Source organism: Phoenix dactylifera, chromosome 8 (genome assembly GCF_009389715.1).
Source record: "Phoenix dactylifera cultivar Barhee BC4 chromosome 8, palm_55x_up_171113_PBpolish2nd_filt_p, whole genome shotgun sequence".
NCBI lineage: Eukaryota > Viridiplantae > Streptophyta > Magnoliopsida > Arecales > Arecaceae > Phoenix > Phoenix dactylifera.
The window spans coordinates 29,998,524-30,016,527 of NC_052399.1; the positions used below are offsets into that span (position 1 = coordinate 29,998,524).

Sequence of the window (18,004 nt, forward strand, 5' to 3'; positions counted from 1 at the left end):
CCGTGCACTCGCGCTGCCGTATTTCCATTAAGTTCAGGGGTTTTTTTGAAAATAAAAAGAAAGTTAATGTTTAAAACTTTATTTAGTTAAAAACAATGCAAGTATTTAACAGAATAGCAAGGTTCGCAGCATAGTTAAAAACAATGTCCCTGCCCCTTGAAAAAGGGCGCCGGATTTTTGATGGAAAAGGATGATGCCCTGTTTCACTTGTTTTGATCGATCAACTCCTATTTCTTATTGATTTTGACTGTTCTCACTACCGGCGCTCGTCATCAGGATCTACCACCGATCCCTCATGGTGGCTGGAAGCTATGGTCGGAGCTCCAGCCACCGGGATGCATTAGATCCATTGTTTAAGATATTAAAACCTCTGTTTTTGATGGTTTTGGCTCTGCCGCCTACCACTCATCGTCGACCGCTTGTTGATCGGTCGTGGCTCTCTGACTCCGGACACCACCCACAGCGACCATCTTCCTTCCTCTTCGTTAGTTAGAAAGAGAAAAACTCTCTCTCTCTTTTCCGTTCTTTTGCTCTCTACTAAATTTTCTCTCTCTACTCTCTTCAGAGATAATAGATCTAGTAAGATACTCTTCTTAGTGATTTTGGATCAACCCTAGTAAAAGACCCTAATCCATGATCATCGGGTGGCGCACTAGTCCCACCTTGGCATTTTTTCGGACACTATTAGAATTGGTCATTCTTGACCTCTAGTGAACCACCATACCCATAGTATGAGCATGATCAGATGAATTCTACTTTGATCGGACCGACCGAGATGTCAAGCACTTCTCCTTATTCAGCACTACGAGGGTATTAGGACTTAAAATGTTTATTCTTAAATTAGTTATGATTAAATTTTAATAAAATAATAACATGATTTTGGATATTAGGTTCTAAAGGAAGATTTCATGGTTAGTTGGATTGTCTGCTCGTTGTTCATGCAAGATAAGTAATGATTTTTCTTTTCTTAATTTTTTATTTGGATAATATTATTTTTATATTAAATAAATTGTTAATCGACTTATATGTGATTTATGAATTTTATGAAATGGTATTTTGAATAAAAAAATAGATACGTAATTCGGAGTAATATTTTCTAAACTATTGTTATATTGATTGGATTATGATATATATAATATTTTGTAAAAAAAACTTTGGTATGCATCAGATTTAAGCTCTCAATTTAATTATGTTTTGGACCCTACAAATTGGAGGATATCTATTGCTACTTTGATTATTGTTGAGCTTATTGATTATGTTTCTAGCCCTGCCATAAGGTATAAATATAGTATTATGGCTCATTCTGTGGGATATAAGTATGGTATTCTGGCTCACTCCGCAGGGTAACAGTTCTATTTCTGGCCTAACCATGGAGTATAAGTGCGGTAATAGTTAAAGGTTGTTAAGTTGAATGTGATTTGTTTCGAATCGGATTTATAATTAAGTATACAAATATTAGAAAGATATGGATTTTAATAAATTTGCCTTTTAAAACGGAATTGATTATGCCTTTATACTAATTCATTGTAATTTGTATTTATATTTTATGTTATTACATGAATTGTCTAGTTAACATATTCATCACCGTTATACGATTTCTTACTATTTTTACAGATTCGAAAAATTGGTTCAATATGGGAGAAAAACTTGAAGGACTTCAACATTGGAATGGTAGCCCATCCGAGTTTGGTCCGCTGCATAGCGGAAATATTCCGTCCGGAGCAAGTTAGAGGGCAGTCCACATAAAGATCAAGGTTCGTGCTTGGAGTACATGTGTAAATGTGAATCTCAAAGGGTCTCGTGTACTGCATTATTCGGTTCAACGGCGCATTTGGTCCGCTAGGATTTCGCGCAGGTGTTTCTCCTACTCTCGTATCTGAGTCAATGTCTCAAAACCGCGTGACGATTCGTGTGCGGGTATGATGAGGCCCGCTCTTGGAGAAGATTTACATCCCCATTATAAATTGAACAGGATGGGTTGGGTTTTGGTCCACATCCGGAGTTTGGATTTTTAAGGTAGAACCGCCCATAAGTTTAGCAATATTGAGCACGAGTACGGTAAATATTAAAGGTCTAACGCGCGGGAACTTTTGACTGTGTGAATGTAATATCAAATTTGATAAAATCCTAAGTGTCAATTGATCCGGTGTTTCAATAAATATCTCAAAATACAATAATGGAAAAGGGCAAGTTTACATTGGATTGAGATTGGCAATTGATACGACCCAGATAGGATGTTCACCAAATTGTAACTGCTAGCTCGGCCGATCAATGGCTGAGCAACACATTGTGTGCGCAAATAATTCTCGAGCAAACTTCCAAACGTATAGGGTGGATGATTACTGTTCGGTGCAATCTTAGAGCAGCCGATAAGAAAGGTTTTATCCGCTCATCCGAAGTTCTTGCAACCAGATTGTGATGAACTCTCACCATTCTCTCTATATAAATCAGGCTAGAAGACCTCAGGTATCGAATCTTTCACCTCGCTCATAGCATGCAATGTATCCTTCGGCTCTTTTTTTTTATATATATAAATTTTATTGCACCAAAGTTCTATCTGACTTAAGCATCAAAAGGTCTCTACCGGATCAATTCAGTCCCAGTAGCCCCTGATTCTATTTATGCTCCTAGGTCATATCTCATACTGTATAAGGCTGCAAATGGGTCGGGTCGACCTATGACTCGATCGGTTTAGACTTGATTCGATCCATTTTTAAATATCTGTTGGGTTGGATCAATGTCTCAAATTGGACTCATTCTATTTTTCGGCTCGAGTGGAGATTTATTGAATCTCAACTCGATCCGATCTTATTTTTTTTTATTAATTTAAATTTATTTATCCAACAATTCAATCCGACTCGATTTGGATTTAGATTACCCACTTTGGGCCTGCAGGTCTCAAAAGGATGCGTTTTACTATCTCTTTGAGTAGCAAAGCGGTGGGGAGCAACTAGCAAGGGGGATTGGCGGGTTGGGAGCATGGAATTGATCGGTGTGATGGCGAGTGCAGATGGATGGAATGGAGTGATGGCCTGGTCCTGCAAACAATGGACACGGCTTCCAATGGAGGAAGAAAGTGGGGTCTCCTTATAATTTGCTTCCCTTCCCTCTCCCTTTAAGCCTGCCCTCTCTAGAAAAGGAGGGGCCTGCACTTGGTACGTGCGTATATTAGGATTGGATTTGTGAGCCCTCAGTTTGTGCATCTAATTAGAAACGGTGTGCATGAGTGCAGCCGGGTCACGTGCATGGAGTGCAGATATTGCGCTTGGGAGATGTTTCAGGCAGGCTAACTAGGTATGAGGTATGTTCTTTATTATAAAAAAAAAATCTAGCATCCAAAAAATACCTATTTTGGAGGTTATTAACTTGTACATCAAGTGGATAAAAAAATAAGTGATGGGACATATAAATTTAAAAACAATATCATTCATAATAATCTGTATATTTGATTCTTCATTATTTCACTAGGTAGTCAATTACCATCTTAAGAGATCTAAATTTATCAACTATTCTTTTTGTTATTTCAATATCTATATCATCGCATAGATATAACATCTGTCTATCTTTGTTACTATTGAGACCGATAAACGATAAATAGGCGGATATCAACCATCAATGTGTTTAGCAGGTCAACAAACGGGTTTGCAACATATGTAGGATGGCTTTTCTTTTCAGGAAATGAGGGATGGTTCTGATTATAGCATCAAGGCCCATCCTCATAGAATAAATGAATTTGCTTTACCATTGAATTAGTAAGAAAGGATGTTTGACAAGAAAATGACATTATGCAATGTAAGCGTGAGAACCCGCCCAAAATGGGTTGTTTTGAGCTGTAGTTCTGAATTGTGATAAATGTTATTGGTACATATTCGGCCAATAATATATGTGGATTAGGAGACGTTGCAGCACGGGTATATATGAGCTAACTATGAACTGATTGTGGTATTTGTGATTGGATTTGAATGAATTTGGATCCTTAGCTTAGTGAAGATGTTAGGGCTTAAATGAAAGATATGTGAGGACTTGTGCAAGCGTGTGTTTAGTCCAATATTGATTATTTGCTGGATAAATCTTAAGTATTTATATAGAATCAAGAACTTGAATAATACTTTTTTTGGCTAGCTATTTTGGGTGAGGTCTTGGGTCGCTGCAAGCTATATTTATATACTAAGAAAATTAAACATTCAAGGAAAATATTGGAGATCATTATCAAATCACCTTCTAATTCTCCAATCTGATGTGAAAGTTTGTCTCTTAGTGATTGGCTGAGAGGCAGGGGGCCGACTGACAGCCCTTACCCTCCTGTGTATGATGCCGATTACGAACTTACTGTATCAGCTCAGTTTTCAGTGAACTGAGCCGTGATACAAATGATTGGTAACTGTAACTCTTTTTTTTTAAAAAAGAAAATATATCTCTCTCAAATTGCTGTGCTTAATGGATGAACATAAATTTCACATAGTAAAAGCTACATTTAGATGGTGTTGGATACATGTAAAAAGCATGATGTTTTGCTGCAATGCATTAGTGATCAAGACCAATTTAAATTGGTTTTGGATATGCTTAAGTAAATTGACCCCTGATAGATTAACATTATGTATCCTTTTTGTGAAGATGAGACATACCATCGTAATCCAATTTATTAAAATATCATTTTTTTTGCATTTTCAGAATGCATGCATCTAAATTAATGTATGTAAATGTATAATTACAAGTGCATAATAAATCATTTTTGTACATTTTGTCATGATATAATTCTATTTTTATTATAAAACAGATATATTATACAGTTCTAGCATGAATACAATAAAAAAAAAGAAAATATAAGATGATGTAAAAGAGGAAAAATAGTCTCACAGTTATCTCATAAGACATTATGAAAATATCGAGGAGGCAATCTAATCAGCAGCCGTATTTGTTTTTTTGGTATATATGAATGATCCAACTAGTTATCTACTGCACTTTTAATGTGCAAACCTAAAATTAGCTTGTATGATAAGTGAACCATAAAGCCACCCTCTGCACTTCTTCATGAATGTAGCCCATGTCCCATCCAAGTTCTCTGCTATTGTATTCTAAGTATATCATCATGACTCATAACATCAAGTACTACATCACCTTTTATTTAAAATATTATTTTTATTTTAATGTTTCAATGGAGGACGATAACCTACAAACCTAATTTGAAACTAACTCGAAACATAGGTTTGAATATAAAAAATAGATCCAATAAACTATCGGTTAAATTTAGGCTCTAAATTAAACCTAAAGTCTCTCAGGTCGAGTTTGTGTTTAAAATCTCAACCTAATTACACACATATATGCATACATGAACATATAAACACGTATACACTTGTCTCTTGAATAGATAATTTTTTTTTAAACATAATTTTTATATTTTCCTACCCTTATTCGTGAGATAGTTTTTGAGAGCAATAAATAATTTCAAAAAAGGCCAAAAGTGTACTAAAATAATTTATTGAAAAACTTGATTTCTACCAAAAATCCAACCATGTAACCTAACACTTAGAGGTCCAATAATGGGAATGAGTATAGAACTTCACTAAATTTAGGATATGCATACGGTCAAAGCTGACCCAAGCAAGCCAAGCCCCCTCCCTGAGTGGGAGACCTGAACAACCCACTCCCTCCTTCTCGGATAGAGATGCTGGCCGACTCGGGGCTGAGCTACCTAAACTAGGGCCTCCAACGCCTATAAGTTTGGAACTCTTTGATTATCTGAAAGTCAACTATCTCCACCATTCCGTTATTCCCGAATAAAGACAAAAGGGAATCCACGGTGACAGAGAAAGATGAAGCAAAGAAAGCGCATAGCGTGGCACCCCGTAACAATGGAATTGAGCTTGGCCCTGTCTCGGCCTTAATAAGCAGTTGAATCCTCTGCATGAGGAAGTCACCTCGACATCTTAGAATGTCGGTATCGAGGAAAGACAGAAATATGGGTTAATCAACAGTTCCCAACAGAGATAGATTTTAAGTAGAGGGTATAGATTCTCCACTTCTTATTAGCCTAGGTAATTATCACTAAAGGAAAGTTTCCTAAAAATAAAAAAATTACTCTACACGCCACATCCCGAGACCGAGACTGGCGAAGCGCTGCATGTGGCTTGCCTACTCCGCATGTAAACCTCGTGTATTATACCAATCCCCAACTACCCCAGGAATAATGCTCTCATCCCGTCATCCGGGAATAGGGTGGTGCTAGGATAACTATATATTAACTCAGCACCAGCAGTGGGCCACTCCCGAAAAGCATTACTAGTTATTATTATTATTATTTTTGGGCAAAGTAGGTGTTTTGTACGTCATGATTACGAATATACCCCCTAAAATGAGTAAACAACAAGCCTCAGGGTGCCCAGAGCAACTCTCCCTCTCCCACCTATAAGATACATTCTGAGTAGTTAGTCGCATATGCTGTTACCCAATTTGCCATTCCATTGGCCTTTTAACATACATACTTAACCTGAAAGGTCACTCAATCTCTGACCATTATCCAAATATCTCGAAGTAAGGAGTGTACCCTCCACCACCGCATAGGCCTTTTGGATCTAGTTGATCATAGTGGACGAGTCATCCTTCTATATAATTAAGCTAGCCTGAAGCACTTATTACGCATGACATAAGCAGGTCTAAGTAGTCCTCAGTTCTAAAAATCTAGATGCTAAAAATTTGGTGGTCACTAACAACCACCACCCTAGTGCTTGGGTTCCTCGTGACAAATCTAGTATCTTTCCTTATGCTTTATTCAAAATGTAATAGTCAAAACTGATTTTCAAAAAACTCAAAGATGAAGGCTCAAAGATAAAAAAACACCTTTATGAGGCGCTCCATGAGTTATATGAGCAGCCAAAGTCCAAAATTCTCCTCTGCTATCAATTCATCTTCAAAACTTATTCCGGCAGTGACCCACACTGTTCTACTCTCCTTTTGTTTTTTTTCGGAACATGGGAATAAGCCGACAACCGGTCATGAGTGCGGCCGGACGTGGAGCCCGATGGCGGTGGGCTCGAGAACGGACGGTGGATGGTGGAGCCCGCCACGTCCCGTCCATCTCCCCCATGATCGCGCGCGATCATACGGTCGCTTTGTACCAAAAAAAAAAAAAACATACGGTCGCCGGGCGGAGCAGGGAGTGAAAGGTGGGCTGATTTCTATTCTGCCGATTCTTCCACTGACGTCGCCCATTCCGTCCTCCGCCTCTCCGTCGTTTGGTGTGGCGGCCCTAACGGCCGTCTGTCGCCGTTTTCCTGCGTTCCTTATGAGACCACGGCCACGTTGGCCCTCTAAAACTCGTTATATTCGTCTGTCGTCAAAGAATGACATAAAATATTTTATTATTTTAATATACCTGGCTATCGTCACCACTAGGTGGTCCTTCCTGCATGCATGCAACCCACGTTATGGTATCACAACGATGCCTCTCTAGATCCCGCTGCCCTGTAGGAAAGAATAATATCGCAAACCAAGTGTGGCCAATTTAATGCAGGCAGGGCCATGGGGTGGCATGCCAAGTTTATTTGTCGGACAAAGGGCAGGCCAAGAAATCTCTAATTTAATACTGTTTTTTAAGTTAATTTATTTGCTAGTGTTTGGCATTGTGTTAGAGAAAAGAAAGTAATAATGCTCGTCCTAAAAAAGAAAAAATATTGTTTGGGGTTTTAGGATGATATCTTCAAACATCAGCAAAGTTAAAATAGTAAAATATTGTTTTATACTTTTTTCCAATATTTTTCTTTCGAACATTTCGCATTTATGATTGGTTACATCAATTGCTAAAAAAAATATTTTAAATATATTTTTTGAGATAAATGAAAAAAGACCTACTGGCATCATAATTAACTATATGCTAAATGGAAATATATGATTATACGTGCAAGCCTTGGTTCATAAAACATAAATATATTCTAAATATAACTTTACTGTTTTAAGAAATTAACTACTAAAGACTACTATCATAAGAACTCATTATTGCAACTAGGAAGTAGGAACCTATTTATGGTTATAGATTGCATGGCTCCAGAAACATCAAAGAAGCTGCTCAACGTAAATTATGAGAGCAGTACTACAGGCCGGTGATGGTAATAAAAAGCTCAATTCCATCTAAACAAGAGATTTGGTGTAATCTATGGCGGGGCTATAGCATAAAAGCACCGATCTCTTCATCACATGTAATAATGAAGGATTTTTTTAATCCCAAGATTAGGCTTCAAACCATTTTTCTAGTTAAAAGGCACTTTTATATATGCTACGCCAACACAAACTAAGTGAATGAAAGCATGAGCTGTACATGCATTGATCATGCTTTATAAGATGGTTATAAATTAAGAAGTAATTTAAATTCACTCGAATGAATATCTTATGATGCATGTTGGCAATTTGGCATCCACCATGAAAATGCCAAATAAAATATGATACCCTTTATGTTACTCCTCATCCAAAACATGCTCGATCTCTCATAAACCCCCTCAATATTTTAAAAATATGAATCAAACTTGCCACAATACTCTAGTCTTAAATATTTCTCAACTTATCTGTAATAGTAAAAGAATAATAATACCCATTTTCCACATGAACAGTCCTCTTACCACGAAGAATTGAATCAATTCATAGATTTGTTACCAATTAAATCATATGTGTGAGCTTGATAAACTTTTCATATATATATATATATATATATATATATTACATTTGTTCTTGAGCATTTATCAAAGTTTATCCTAAGTTTTACTAATATTTTTAAAATCACAATAAGAGAAAATTTAGTCAAAATTGAGATTAGGCTGGGATTTAAACCCGGCTCGCTACGGTCGTATATCTGACAACTTGCTGGTACTTTTAAAAGTCCATCGCAAGTCACAGGGTGAATCATAACCGTTCCACATAGCCCGTATGATGTGCCGGTCAGATGCTTCAGTGGTAGAAGACAGCGAGCCGGTAAGCTCACACGGGGTACGCGAACTCGTCTCCTTTATGTAGTTCATTAACAATATTTTTTTATTAATTAAAATAAAATATTAATTAACTACTCAATAAATTGCTTAAAAATGGAGATCGAATTGCAGGGACGGAAGCAATGCAAATGAAAATAATTTACGTGGGTCCCACTGCAAATTATACTCGTGTCAGCATTTAAATGGCTGCGTATAATCCCTTTCTAAATCCCCCCCTGTAGCATGGATAATTGGGAAGGATATGCTTCACATAAATCGATTTTTTTTTTTTTGGGTACAAATCAATATTTTTTATATGCCGGTATAATAAATATATACTGCCGTTTCTTTTTTCTTGTCTCTCTTTCTCTTGGCCGGAGATATCGAGAGAGTCCTAAAAGGGAAGACATCGGCGGCTGCTGCACTCTTCCATCCTCGATTTCAAGCAGGTGATCGATTTTGATCGCTTTGTTTACGTTTTCTATTCTAGGACTCTGTTTTACCCCTTTGTTTCTGCTTTTTTCGGTTATTTTTGGGATGTTTGGTGAAATATGATCGGGAGGCTGAGGCCCAGCTCCTGTCGAATCGAAAACCTTGCGTATTTTTTGGAAATTTTCACTTTTATCGAGTTTTCTAAGTGCTTTCTTTCTTTGAATGATGTGGGATTCTTCGGAAAAATATGGGGTGTTTACTCGACGGGAATCCTTAATTCTGTTTCTTAGCTTGTTGATCATTGCTGAACTGATGACGAATCTGTGGAAAAAGGGAACTTTTTTGACGTTCTTGGACGCCCATTTCGTGCTAGGGAAGTTGTGCATAAAGAAATGGTCCGCATGGAGTAGTATGGGGACTCTTCTCATGACCAATAGGAGTATAGGACATATTTGATGTATAAAGGAGTTGTGTTGAATTTATCTCAATAAAGTCATTGAAAAATTTAAACCAGGCTTCTGATTCTGATGCCTGTAAGGTTGTTGTTGTTACTTTGATTATGAAAAGAACTAAAGTGATATCTTTTGTGTGCTTGATAGAAATTCTTGAAATTTCTATAGTGTCAGTCTCTCCTTTGTACTATTGCAATAGCTTGTAAGTTTTATCTGGCTTTTCACATTCGAGGAATTAGAGAGATGGCCGATATGAGAATGTGTTGCAACCAAGCTTAAAATGTTCATATTTCTGTTGAAAGATGGTTGTTGATGATATCTGATTATTGGAAAAGATTGATATTTTATTATCATGGGCCAATTGATACTCATTGATTGAAATAGTGGTGCAAAGATGAGAGACAATTGGTCCAGACAATCAAACATGAGGTTCCAGATATAATTGATGAGAAGCAATTGCTGCGGTCAGGAATGATTTGATTTTGTGAGCTCATTTAGTTTCTCCTCCTATGACAGATTATTAAAGACACTTGAATTGTTTTCACTGCTTACTCTCTCCACAGACACAAACATATATTCTTTATGGAGTTTTTTGTTCTTTTTTTTTTTAAATAATTGGTGAAGCCTTTAAATTTTATCCAGTATCTGTTTAGTTGTTTTACAATTAGTGCTGCCATGATATTTTATCCAGTATTTGTTTTATTCGCAAAAGAATATTCTAGTGAAAATCATGAGGTATGGTTGCATTCTGTATATGTGATCTGTCAATTCTATTGGCCTACCTTCTTTTAGTTTCTGCCAGTGGCAAGAACAATCACAACATTATCTCTCAAAACTAGTATTATATTTGTATCATCATCTGAAATGTAACTGCCCATGATCAATGTTGTTGAAGTTCTTATGCCATCTTATTTATGTCCTCATAGGCAATGTCTCGTTTTTTGTGCCTTTGATATTTTATGAGCTAGAGAACATTTTCTTTCCAAGGAACAACTGATGAATTGAGGTGGTCATTTTAGGCCAGTGTCACAATAAGGATTTTGCACTCGTCAAATATTTCTCATATCAGCGCTGCAAAATAATATAATACTCAAAAGTAACCTATTAGTTGTCGGCTTGGGATCTCCGTGAGCTTCAGCTAGATTGCTTTCCATAAATTTCATTCTTTAACTACTACAGATTTATTTAACAAAACGAAAAAGGGTAGTGCACCATTTTCTGTTGCCTATATTTAATAATTTTCTCCAGATTTTAGTATTGCATAGATAATAATGAGCTTGTTGCCCTGCACAATGCTTTCCAGAATCCAAACTTTTCTCCTGAAAGACAATAAAAGCATTGTAAGCACTCATTTTAGACAAATAAATGCTTTCTTATCTCATTATCGTGAATCCTCAGTATTTCTGTCATTTCATTTGGCCGCAAGTCATAAATTTTTATTTTATTTTATTTTCTTTCTTTATGAGTTAGTTTCCTGTGAAGTAATGTCATGACCTATGGTCTGATCTGATGTACCCGAGACAATCGCATGCAGTTGATGCATTTAAGTTAACTGTATTCCTTACATGAATGGTAGGGAATCCATTAAATTGATACACTGAAAGTAGGATGGATAAGAATGAAGACTCTGGCAGCCCTGGATGGGGTTCTTCATTTTTCAAGCAAACAACTGAAGATGTTGCAAGAGCATTTTTTGCTGCTGCTTCAGCTGCAACTGTTCGATCAACACGCCCATCTGTAGTTTTCTCATCCAGAGATAGCAGTAACAGCGGACTTCAAAAACTGCAACATCAGCTTACGAAAGTGTTTAAGGGTTTCTCACCTCCACCTGAAGTCAAGGGAGCTTACAATCCAGAAGTTCTTACCAGCCAAAAGCGTCAATGGGCAAGATTCCAGTTGCAATCACTGGTACAAACTTCTTCTTTCTCTTCTTCTTCTCCTTCTCCATGCATTCAATGTATTTGAGGGTGACAACTAGTTGATAGAAGAGAGTTGGATTCATTTCCACCCCCATTTTGTGTAACAACCCAGAACTTTACCTAAAATGGTTAGCCGAAAGATATTATTTAGATTTCTGTAGCCTATACAAGTATCCAAAATCTTTCTAGCGAATAACCGATGTGGACTAAACACATGCTCGCACGAGTCCTCACATACTCCCTCTATTTAAGCTTTGACGTCCTCGTTAGGTTAAGGGTTCAAATCCATTCAAATCTAATTACAAGCACCACGATTGGCCTGTGGTCGGCCCCAATGGATCCATGCTACAGTGTCCCCTAGTCTACATAAGTTATGGGCTGGGTCCGCTTTAATACCATTGGTAACAACGTAGGACCTCATCCAAAATGGCTAGCCGAAAGGTATTATTTGGGTTCCTTGATCCTGTATAAGTATCAAAGAACCGATGTGGGACTAAATACATGCCCGCCGACTCTGCTAGAAATTATCTTTTGTTGCATTTTTTTGGCTTTGTAAATGACCTGACTTCCCTTTCATGTATCGGATAATGTTGCCATACATGTTTCTAGAGCCTTACTATTTATTTATTGTTCATATGTTAATCATACATCTGAAGTTTTTTATATGTAACAGGAGCAGAGACCTATGAAAGAACCATCTAGGGTTTTTGAGAGCATGGTAGTTGTTGGACTCCATCCTGATGTTGATGACCAAGCACTTCAAAAGCTGATAGATGAGAGGAACAATGATTTTTCAAAGAAACAAAGAAGCTTGCTGAATTACAATCACCAGGTTCATGCTGAACCGAATCTTGAACCACAGGTCCTTATCCACAACTATGCTGCAACCAGAACCTTTTCTATTATGTTAGCCGTTCTTCATAGTTTAATATTATTTTTGAATGATATATTTTACTTATGGTGTTCTGCGACAATTTCTAAGTAGTCATATCCAGAATGTTGACTGTACCTTTCTTTGCCTTGCACTTTGCTGCAACTTTGTGCTTGTTTATTGCTATTTTTCATATATAAATTCTCGAGTGTTTTTCTACCATTTGGAAATCAAACTTATACTTTACACATGCAGGCTAAGTTCTGTTTTTTTTCTACTTTTTAGGTGCTATTTGTATATCCTCCAGAAAAACAGCTACCACTCAAATATAAGGATCTCCTTTCTTTCTGCTTTCCTGGAGGTGTGGAGGTTTGGCACTTCGCATTTTCCCCTTTTTATACATATATTAATTTTTTTAGTTCTTTACATTATTTTCTTTTTATGAAGATTCTGTATTGTCTTTATAATTTTTATTGTATTGTATACTACAATGTTTGCTGGCTATATGGTATGTAGGTAAGAAAAAGGGAAAAATTGCAACCACTCGCTCTTACTTAGAGTAGTTAATTGAAGAAAGAATCTAGCTCTTTCCCAACATTTGCAGTGCCTACACTATTTGATGATCCCTTGTTACAGTCAGCCCAAAAGTGAAAGACTTTGACTACCCGAACCAAAGTCTTGAAATAAGCAGACCAAGCTGTGCAAACATATGTTACTTGAGTCTTGATATTTACTTCAATTTAAAGACACCATAGTGCACATTTCTGGACCTACCATCCTCAGGACTGGACTGGTCAAGGCTTGGACTATCGTATAACATTAGCGGGATTGGCATCTTGACTGTTTGGGTACTACTTAATGATTTGAGATGTGACAGAAAATTCGAATGATTTACACTAGAGAATAAGAAGCAGATAGGTTGGGTATGAGGATATGAAGGTTGTCTATTTTGAAAAGCTGCCACTGAGATATACTTACTGGAATTGGATTCTCCTTTACACAATCATCTGAAACAGCTGACTTGTTAGCTATTGGTTTGCTAGAGTTAATTCATAGTCAGGACCTCCTAAATTGTATGAAAAGATTAGCATCTAGTTAGTGGAGAAAATTGATTTTTATTTGTATAGGATTGTTCATCAACTTTATTTTCAATTTTTGCACAATTACCTTTGTCTTGTGCGCAATGTTTCTTCCCCTCTTCTAAGTGGTCTTATCACGGGAGAGGTACCTTCAATTTGTTTAATTGTGCATGTCTTTCTTATTCATACACTAATAGTTTTGGTTATGTTTTAGAGATCAAGAAGCAATGCCATATCTTGCTCTAATTTTGGGGACGAGACTCATACTATCAAAAATGTTGCTGGCCTTGGTGCCTTATATCTTGACTTCTGTGAAATACTTATTGCCCACTATCTTCTCCAGAGTGCAATCCAGATGGCAAATGATCTGACCTTTTACTAGCAAATAAAGCTTATGGAGATTGATACTACTTTCCAATCTATTGGCAACATACTGAATTGTCTCCATACATCCTATCATTACAATGTTTTGTGCTTGGACACACTTTAGTATCTACTAAGTGAACTCTTGATTTTTGATCCTTTATGAGTAGAAAGAGAGGGGATAGCAGGTGTTTGAGATTTTCTTATTGCTAATGAAATTGCATAAATCTATATCTGTGTATGTGCATACACTAGTTTATAACTTTATATAATATCTCATAGTATCGCGTCTAAATTTCCTTTGGCTACTGCTTCACATTATTGTAAGCTGTGGAACACGGAAATGGATATGGGATGAAGATATGAGTATATGACATGATACAAATGCTATATGACTGAGATGTAACAATAAGTAAATATGGAAGTTTTTACATTTATGTAAAAATACATTAAATATAGGATAATGAGCAATCAAAGTTTCATAATTTATACCTCATAAGATAACATATGCAAACTCCATCATTTGGACATCATTCAATCCATAGAATACCGCTCATACTTAATAAATAGTAATAACATTATAAATTCGAAACTTAACTGTCCATTATGTCCATCATTTAAAAGGTCAACATTTAGGAAAACGAACGTGCTCTCTCTCTTTCCCAATGTATCCAGGAATTATCCTTGAAATAGGGGTGGACATAGGGTGGCAATGCATCGAGCTGATCCTGGTTGGGTTAATGCCATAGCTCGTGCTTCTATGGGCAGACTTAAACTTGACCCTCCCACTGGTCGGCCAAGAATTCTAACTCGCAAATGCCCAAGCCTATTCAAGTTTTGGGCTTTTTTATTGAACATGTGACACAAGTCTGGGCTATCACCACCCATTATGAACTGATATATGTTATTTGTTTCTTTTAGGGTTTTGTTTAAGGTTTTAACACTCCATTAGGATCCTTTTCCTCCCTTTTGAAGCCCAATGCAATTCTCCATCCCCAACTCTGCCATGAATGGAAGCACCATCGAAGAAACCTAAGGTGAAGCCCATCCTTTTCCCTCTGCCATTGCCATATGCCAAGTCTCCATGACCGGGATCTACCTCACCATTGGGAACATTACTGCAGTGGTTGCTGCCTGCTGATCCCTCTTTGCTGTGGTCACCTAATACCTCCAGGCCTCGATCATATTGGCTTCTGCTGTTGCTGTCGCCCATGGCATATGAACCTCCTCAACCTTGTTTAAGCCATGAAGGACCCTAGTCTCCCTTTCGGGGCTTGCTGGTGCCTTCAACCCGAGAAGAACCTTGTTAAGATTGAATTTTTGAAAGGACCTAATGGTATTTGTCCAACTGGTCGAGGAGATCCTGCTCTTGAGGTTGGTTTGGCTCAAACCCATGATGAAGGAGAAGGCTAGGTTTTCTTGAGTTGCGGTGAGACTTTGAATGATGGTAGGTGGGAAGTGGGAGGAGATGAGGTTGTCTGCTGGTGGGAAAGGACTGTCGGTTGCGGAAGAGGAGGTGCCATTGCGTTGTGAGATGGGAGGGATCAGAGGAATGGAAAGGCTTGGAGGTGACAAGAAACTATGGATTTTGGGATTGGGTCACTTGCTCTTCCCATGAGGTCGATCACTCAAGGTTTAAAGCAATCATATTTTGATTCAATGGCTTATTTTCGTATATATGCAGTAATAGTATAATTTAACTCAATCTAGTTGCCTTGAGCCCTTGACCTGAAGAATTGAGATGGTCTGACTTGCACCCAATTTGATCTGCTGGTAAGTTAGAGATCTTTGACCTGTATCCAGACCTGCAAACCCAACAGGCTGTGATTGGTGGGTGGTATTAGGCAAATGGGTCTAGATCAATATCACCACCCCTTTTGGGACAAATCTGAAAGTATCCTGATATATGTATGTTTCTATTTATCAAAAGTATTAAATAATAGGATACCAATGAAACATGTTTTAGCTTTATTCAGCATTTACTGGTTTCCGATATTTGTACTTGAACTATTTGTTTATCCTAGTTTGAAGCAATCCCACATTTGTACCTAAGTTGTACTTTCTATAGGTATTATTTAAGAATTTAGCTGTTGAATCCTGTGTAGATGGTAATATTTTTTTGTGCCTTAATTTAGATAATTTTGTTGCTTTGAGGTTATTTACATCTATTTTGTGTTATATCTTTTCCCTTATGCTATCAAACATCTACTGGATAATTATCATTAAACTATCTGTCTATAATGACTATATTTGACGTTGTTTGACTTTCAACTTTAGGTTCATGCTGTAGAAAGAACTCCCTCACTAAGTGAGCTGAATGAAATACTGCTTGGGCAGGTGAATATTGTTCTTAAACTGGATGCTTATCTTTTAACATCTCGTTTATATCATGCACATCCAAAACTTGGACACTAAAACACTCTTACAACCGTGCGAGCCCTTAATGAGATTTGCTTTTGATATGAGTTAATGCCCTTTTTGCAGGAACAGCTGAAGCAAAGCGACCAATCTTTTGTATTTCGTTTACAGGTGGTTTTTTATTATCATTTTGTACCAATTTACAGATTCCATCTATTTTTCTTAGTTTTGAGTTTCTGTTAACTATAATTTCAGTTCGGTTAATTTTGTTCTTATTATTGCTTATTGTTTGCTTCATTTGAGTTTTATTTTGCAATTTTACATTTTGTAGTCCTTAGCATAGAATACATGTTTAACCTGATGTTATCCAGAACTTTCTGTTACCATCTGGGTAGTGTTGTATGCTGTTTACAGATTCACTTCACTATCCCTCGTATATAAATGTTTTATCTTTTTCTAGATGTTTGTTGTTCCATTAATCATGTTTAATTGAAACTTATGAACTGATCACTTCTGTCCTGATGATATACTAACTCCAAAATGAAACCTTTTATTTAGTGTTTTTTTTAGGCATCAATTCTTTATCAAGAAAGTTTAAGTGAGAAAAGTTCAAACAACATTTTGAATTTTTATAGTTCTGGTTTACTTTCTTTTTGTTCCGCAAAGTGGTGGTTGGACAAGAAGCTATGCTTTATTCTTGCCCTTTTGTTAATTCATAGTCTCCCTTTGAGTTAATTTTTAATTTTCCACACTTTTTATCCGACCAACTTGTACTCAAACTGGATAGTTAGACTATTGGGATCACTGTAATTAGTTTTTATGTTTTATTGGTTTTGAATGTTTGAAATTTCAAAAACTTTAGTTTCATATGTCAGTAGATTTGAAAAACATATGCTGTATGTGTGACCAGTGTTTTCTTTTTGTCAATATAGTACAGTCAAAAGATCACTACTAAGAGCTTGATAATTCCTCAGGTGGCTGATGATTCAACCTTATATGGATGCTGTGTTTTAGTTGAAGAATTTGTACGGAAACCTTCAAGTTTAGTTTCCATGTTTACAGGAGAGCGAAGCTTCTTTCCATCCTTAAGCCGTCACATAATAACAACATCTCGGTGCTATTGCATTCTATCAAGGCTTCCATTCTTTGAGCTGCATTTTGGTATATTGAGAAGGTAAAATGTCATTATTATGTTTTTTTTTCCTTTTTTAGTGATACCTTAGATATCTTTGGCTTTCCATTTGTCTTGTTCAATATTATTCGGTTGGTATTTCAGCTTTTCTATCTAAGAGGTTATGATATTATTGATAACTTGTTAGATTTACTATCAAATACTGCTACTAAAAAACACAACAATAGTGATAACTTCATTTTACCACTGCCAAACTAAAGGTTGTGCCATTTTTTTTGACCTTGGCATTCTATCAAAAGCATATTGTTTTTCATTTTGCTCAAAATTGGTGTACTTTTGTGCATTCAAAATTGGTGTTTAAGCAAAAATATTTTAGGAAGAGAGAAAAACCATCTAGTAAAATTGGATGAAATAGCAAAGAATATTAACATTATAGTAGTGAAA

The 18,004-nt window shown here is 36.7% G+C and overlaps 1 protein-coding gene across 6 annotated transcripts in view; it reads left to right on the forward strand.

The window, feature by feature from the left end:
• Positions 1 to 9,303: 9,303 nt before the first annotated feature.
• LOC103704902 overlaps positions 9,304 to 18,004 on the forward strand; it is a 34,481-nt gene continuing 25,780 nt past the window's right edge. For 4 of the 6 annotated variants that reach the window (XR_003385233.2, XM_008788396.4, XM_008788393.4 and 1 more), the window contains exons 1-7: positions 9,304 to 9,403; positions 11,415 to 11,746; positions 12,431 to 12,619; positions 12,914 to 12,997; positions 16,348 to 16,407; positions 16,555 to 16,599; positions 17,403 to 17,602. Coding sequence is in view for 5 of the 6 variants with exons in the window: in XM_008788396.4 (XP_008786618.2) it covers positions 11,447 to 11,746; positions 12,431 to 12,619; positions 12,914 to 12,997; positions 16,348 to 16,407; positions 16,555 to 16,599; positions 17,403 to 17,602 (878 nt within the window). In the remaining variant the exon portion in view is untranslated. Of the gene's footprint in view, positions 9,404 to 11,414; positions 11,747 to 12,430; positions 12,620 to 12,913; positions 12,998 to 16,347; positions 16,408 to 16,554; positions 16,600 to 17,402; positions 17,603 to 18,004 lie in introns of those variants that run through there. The other 2 variants (XM_008788394.4, XM_026803779.2) reach the window with 2 other exon arrangements.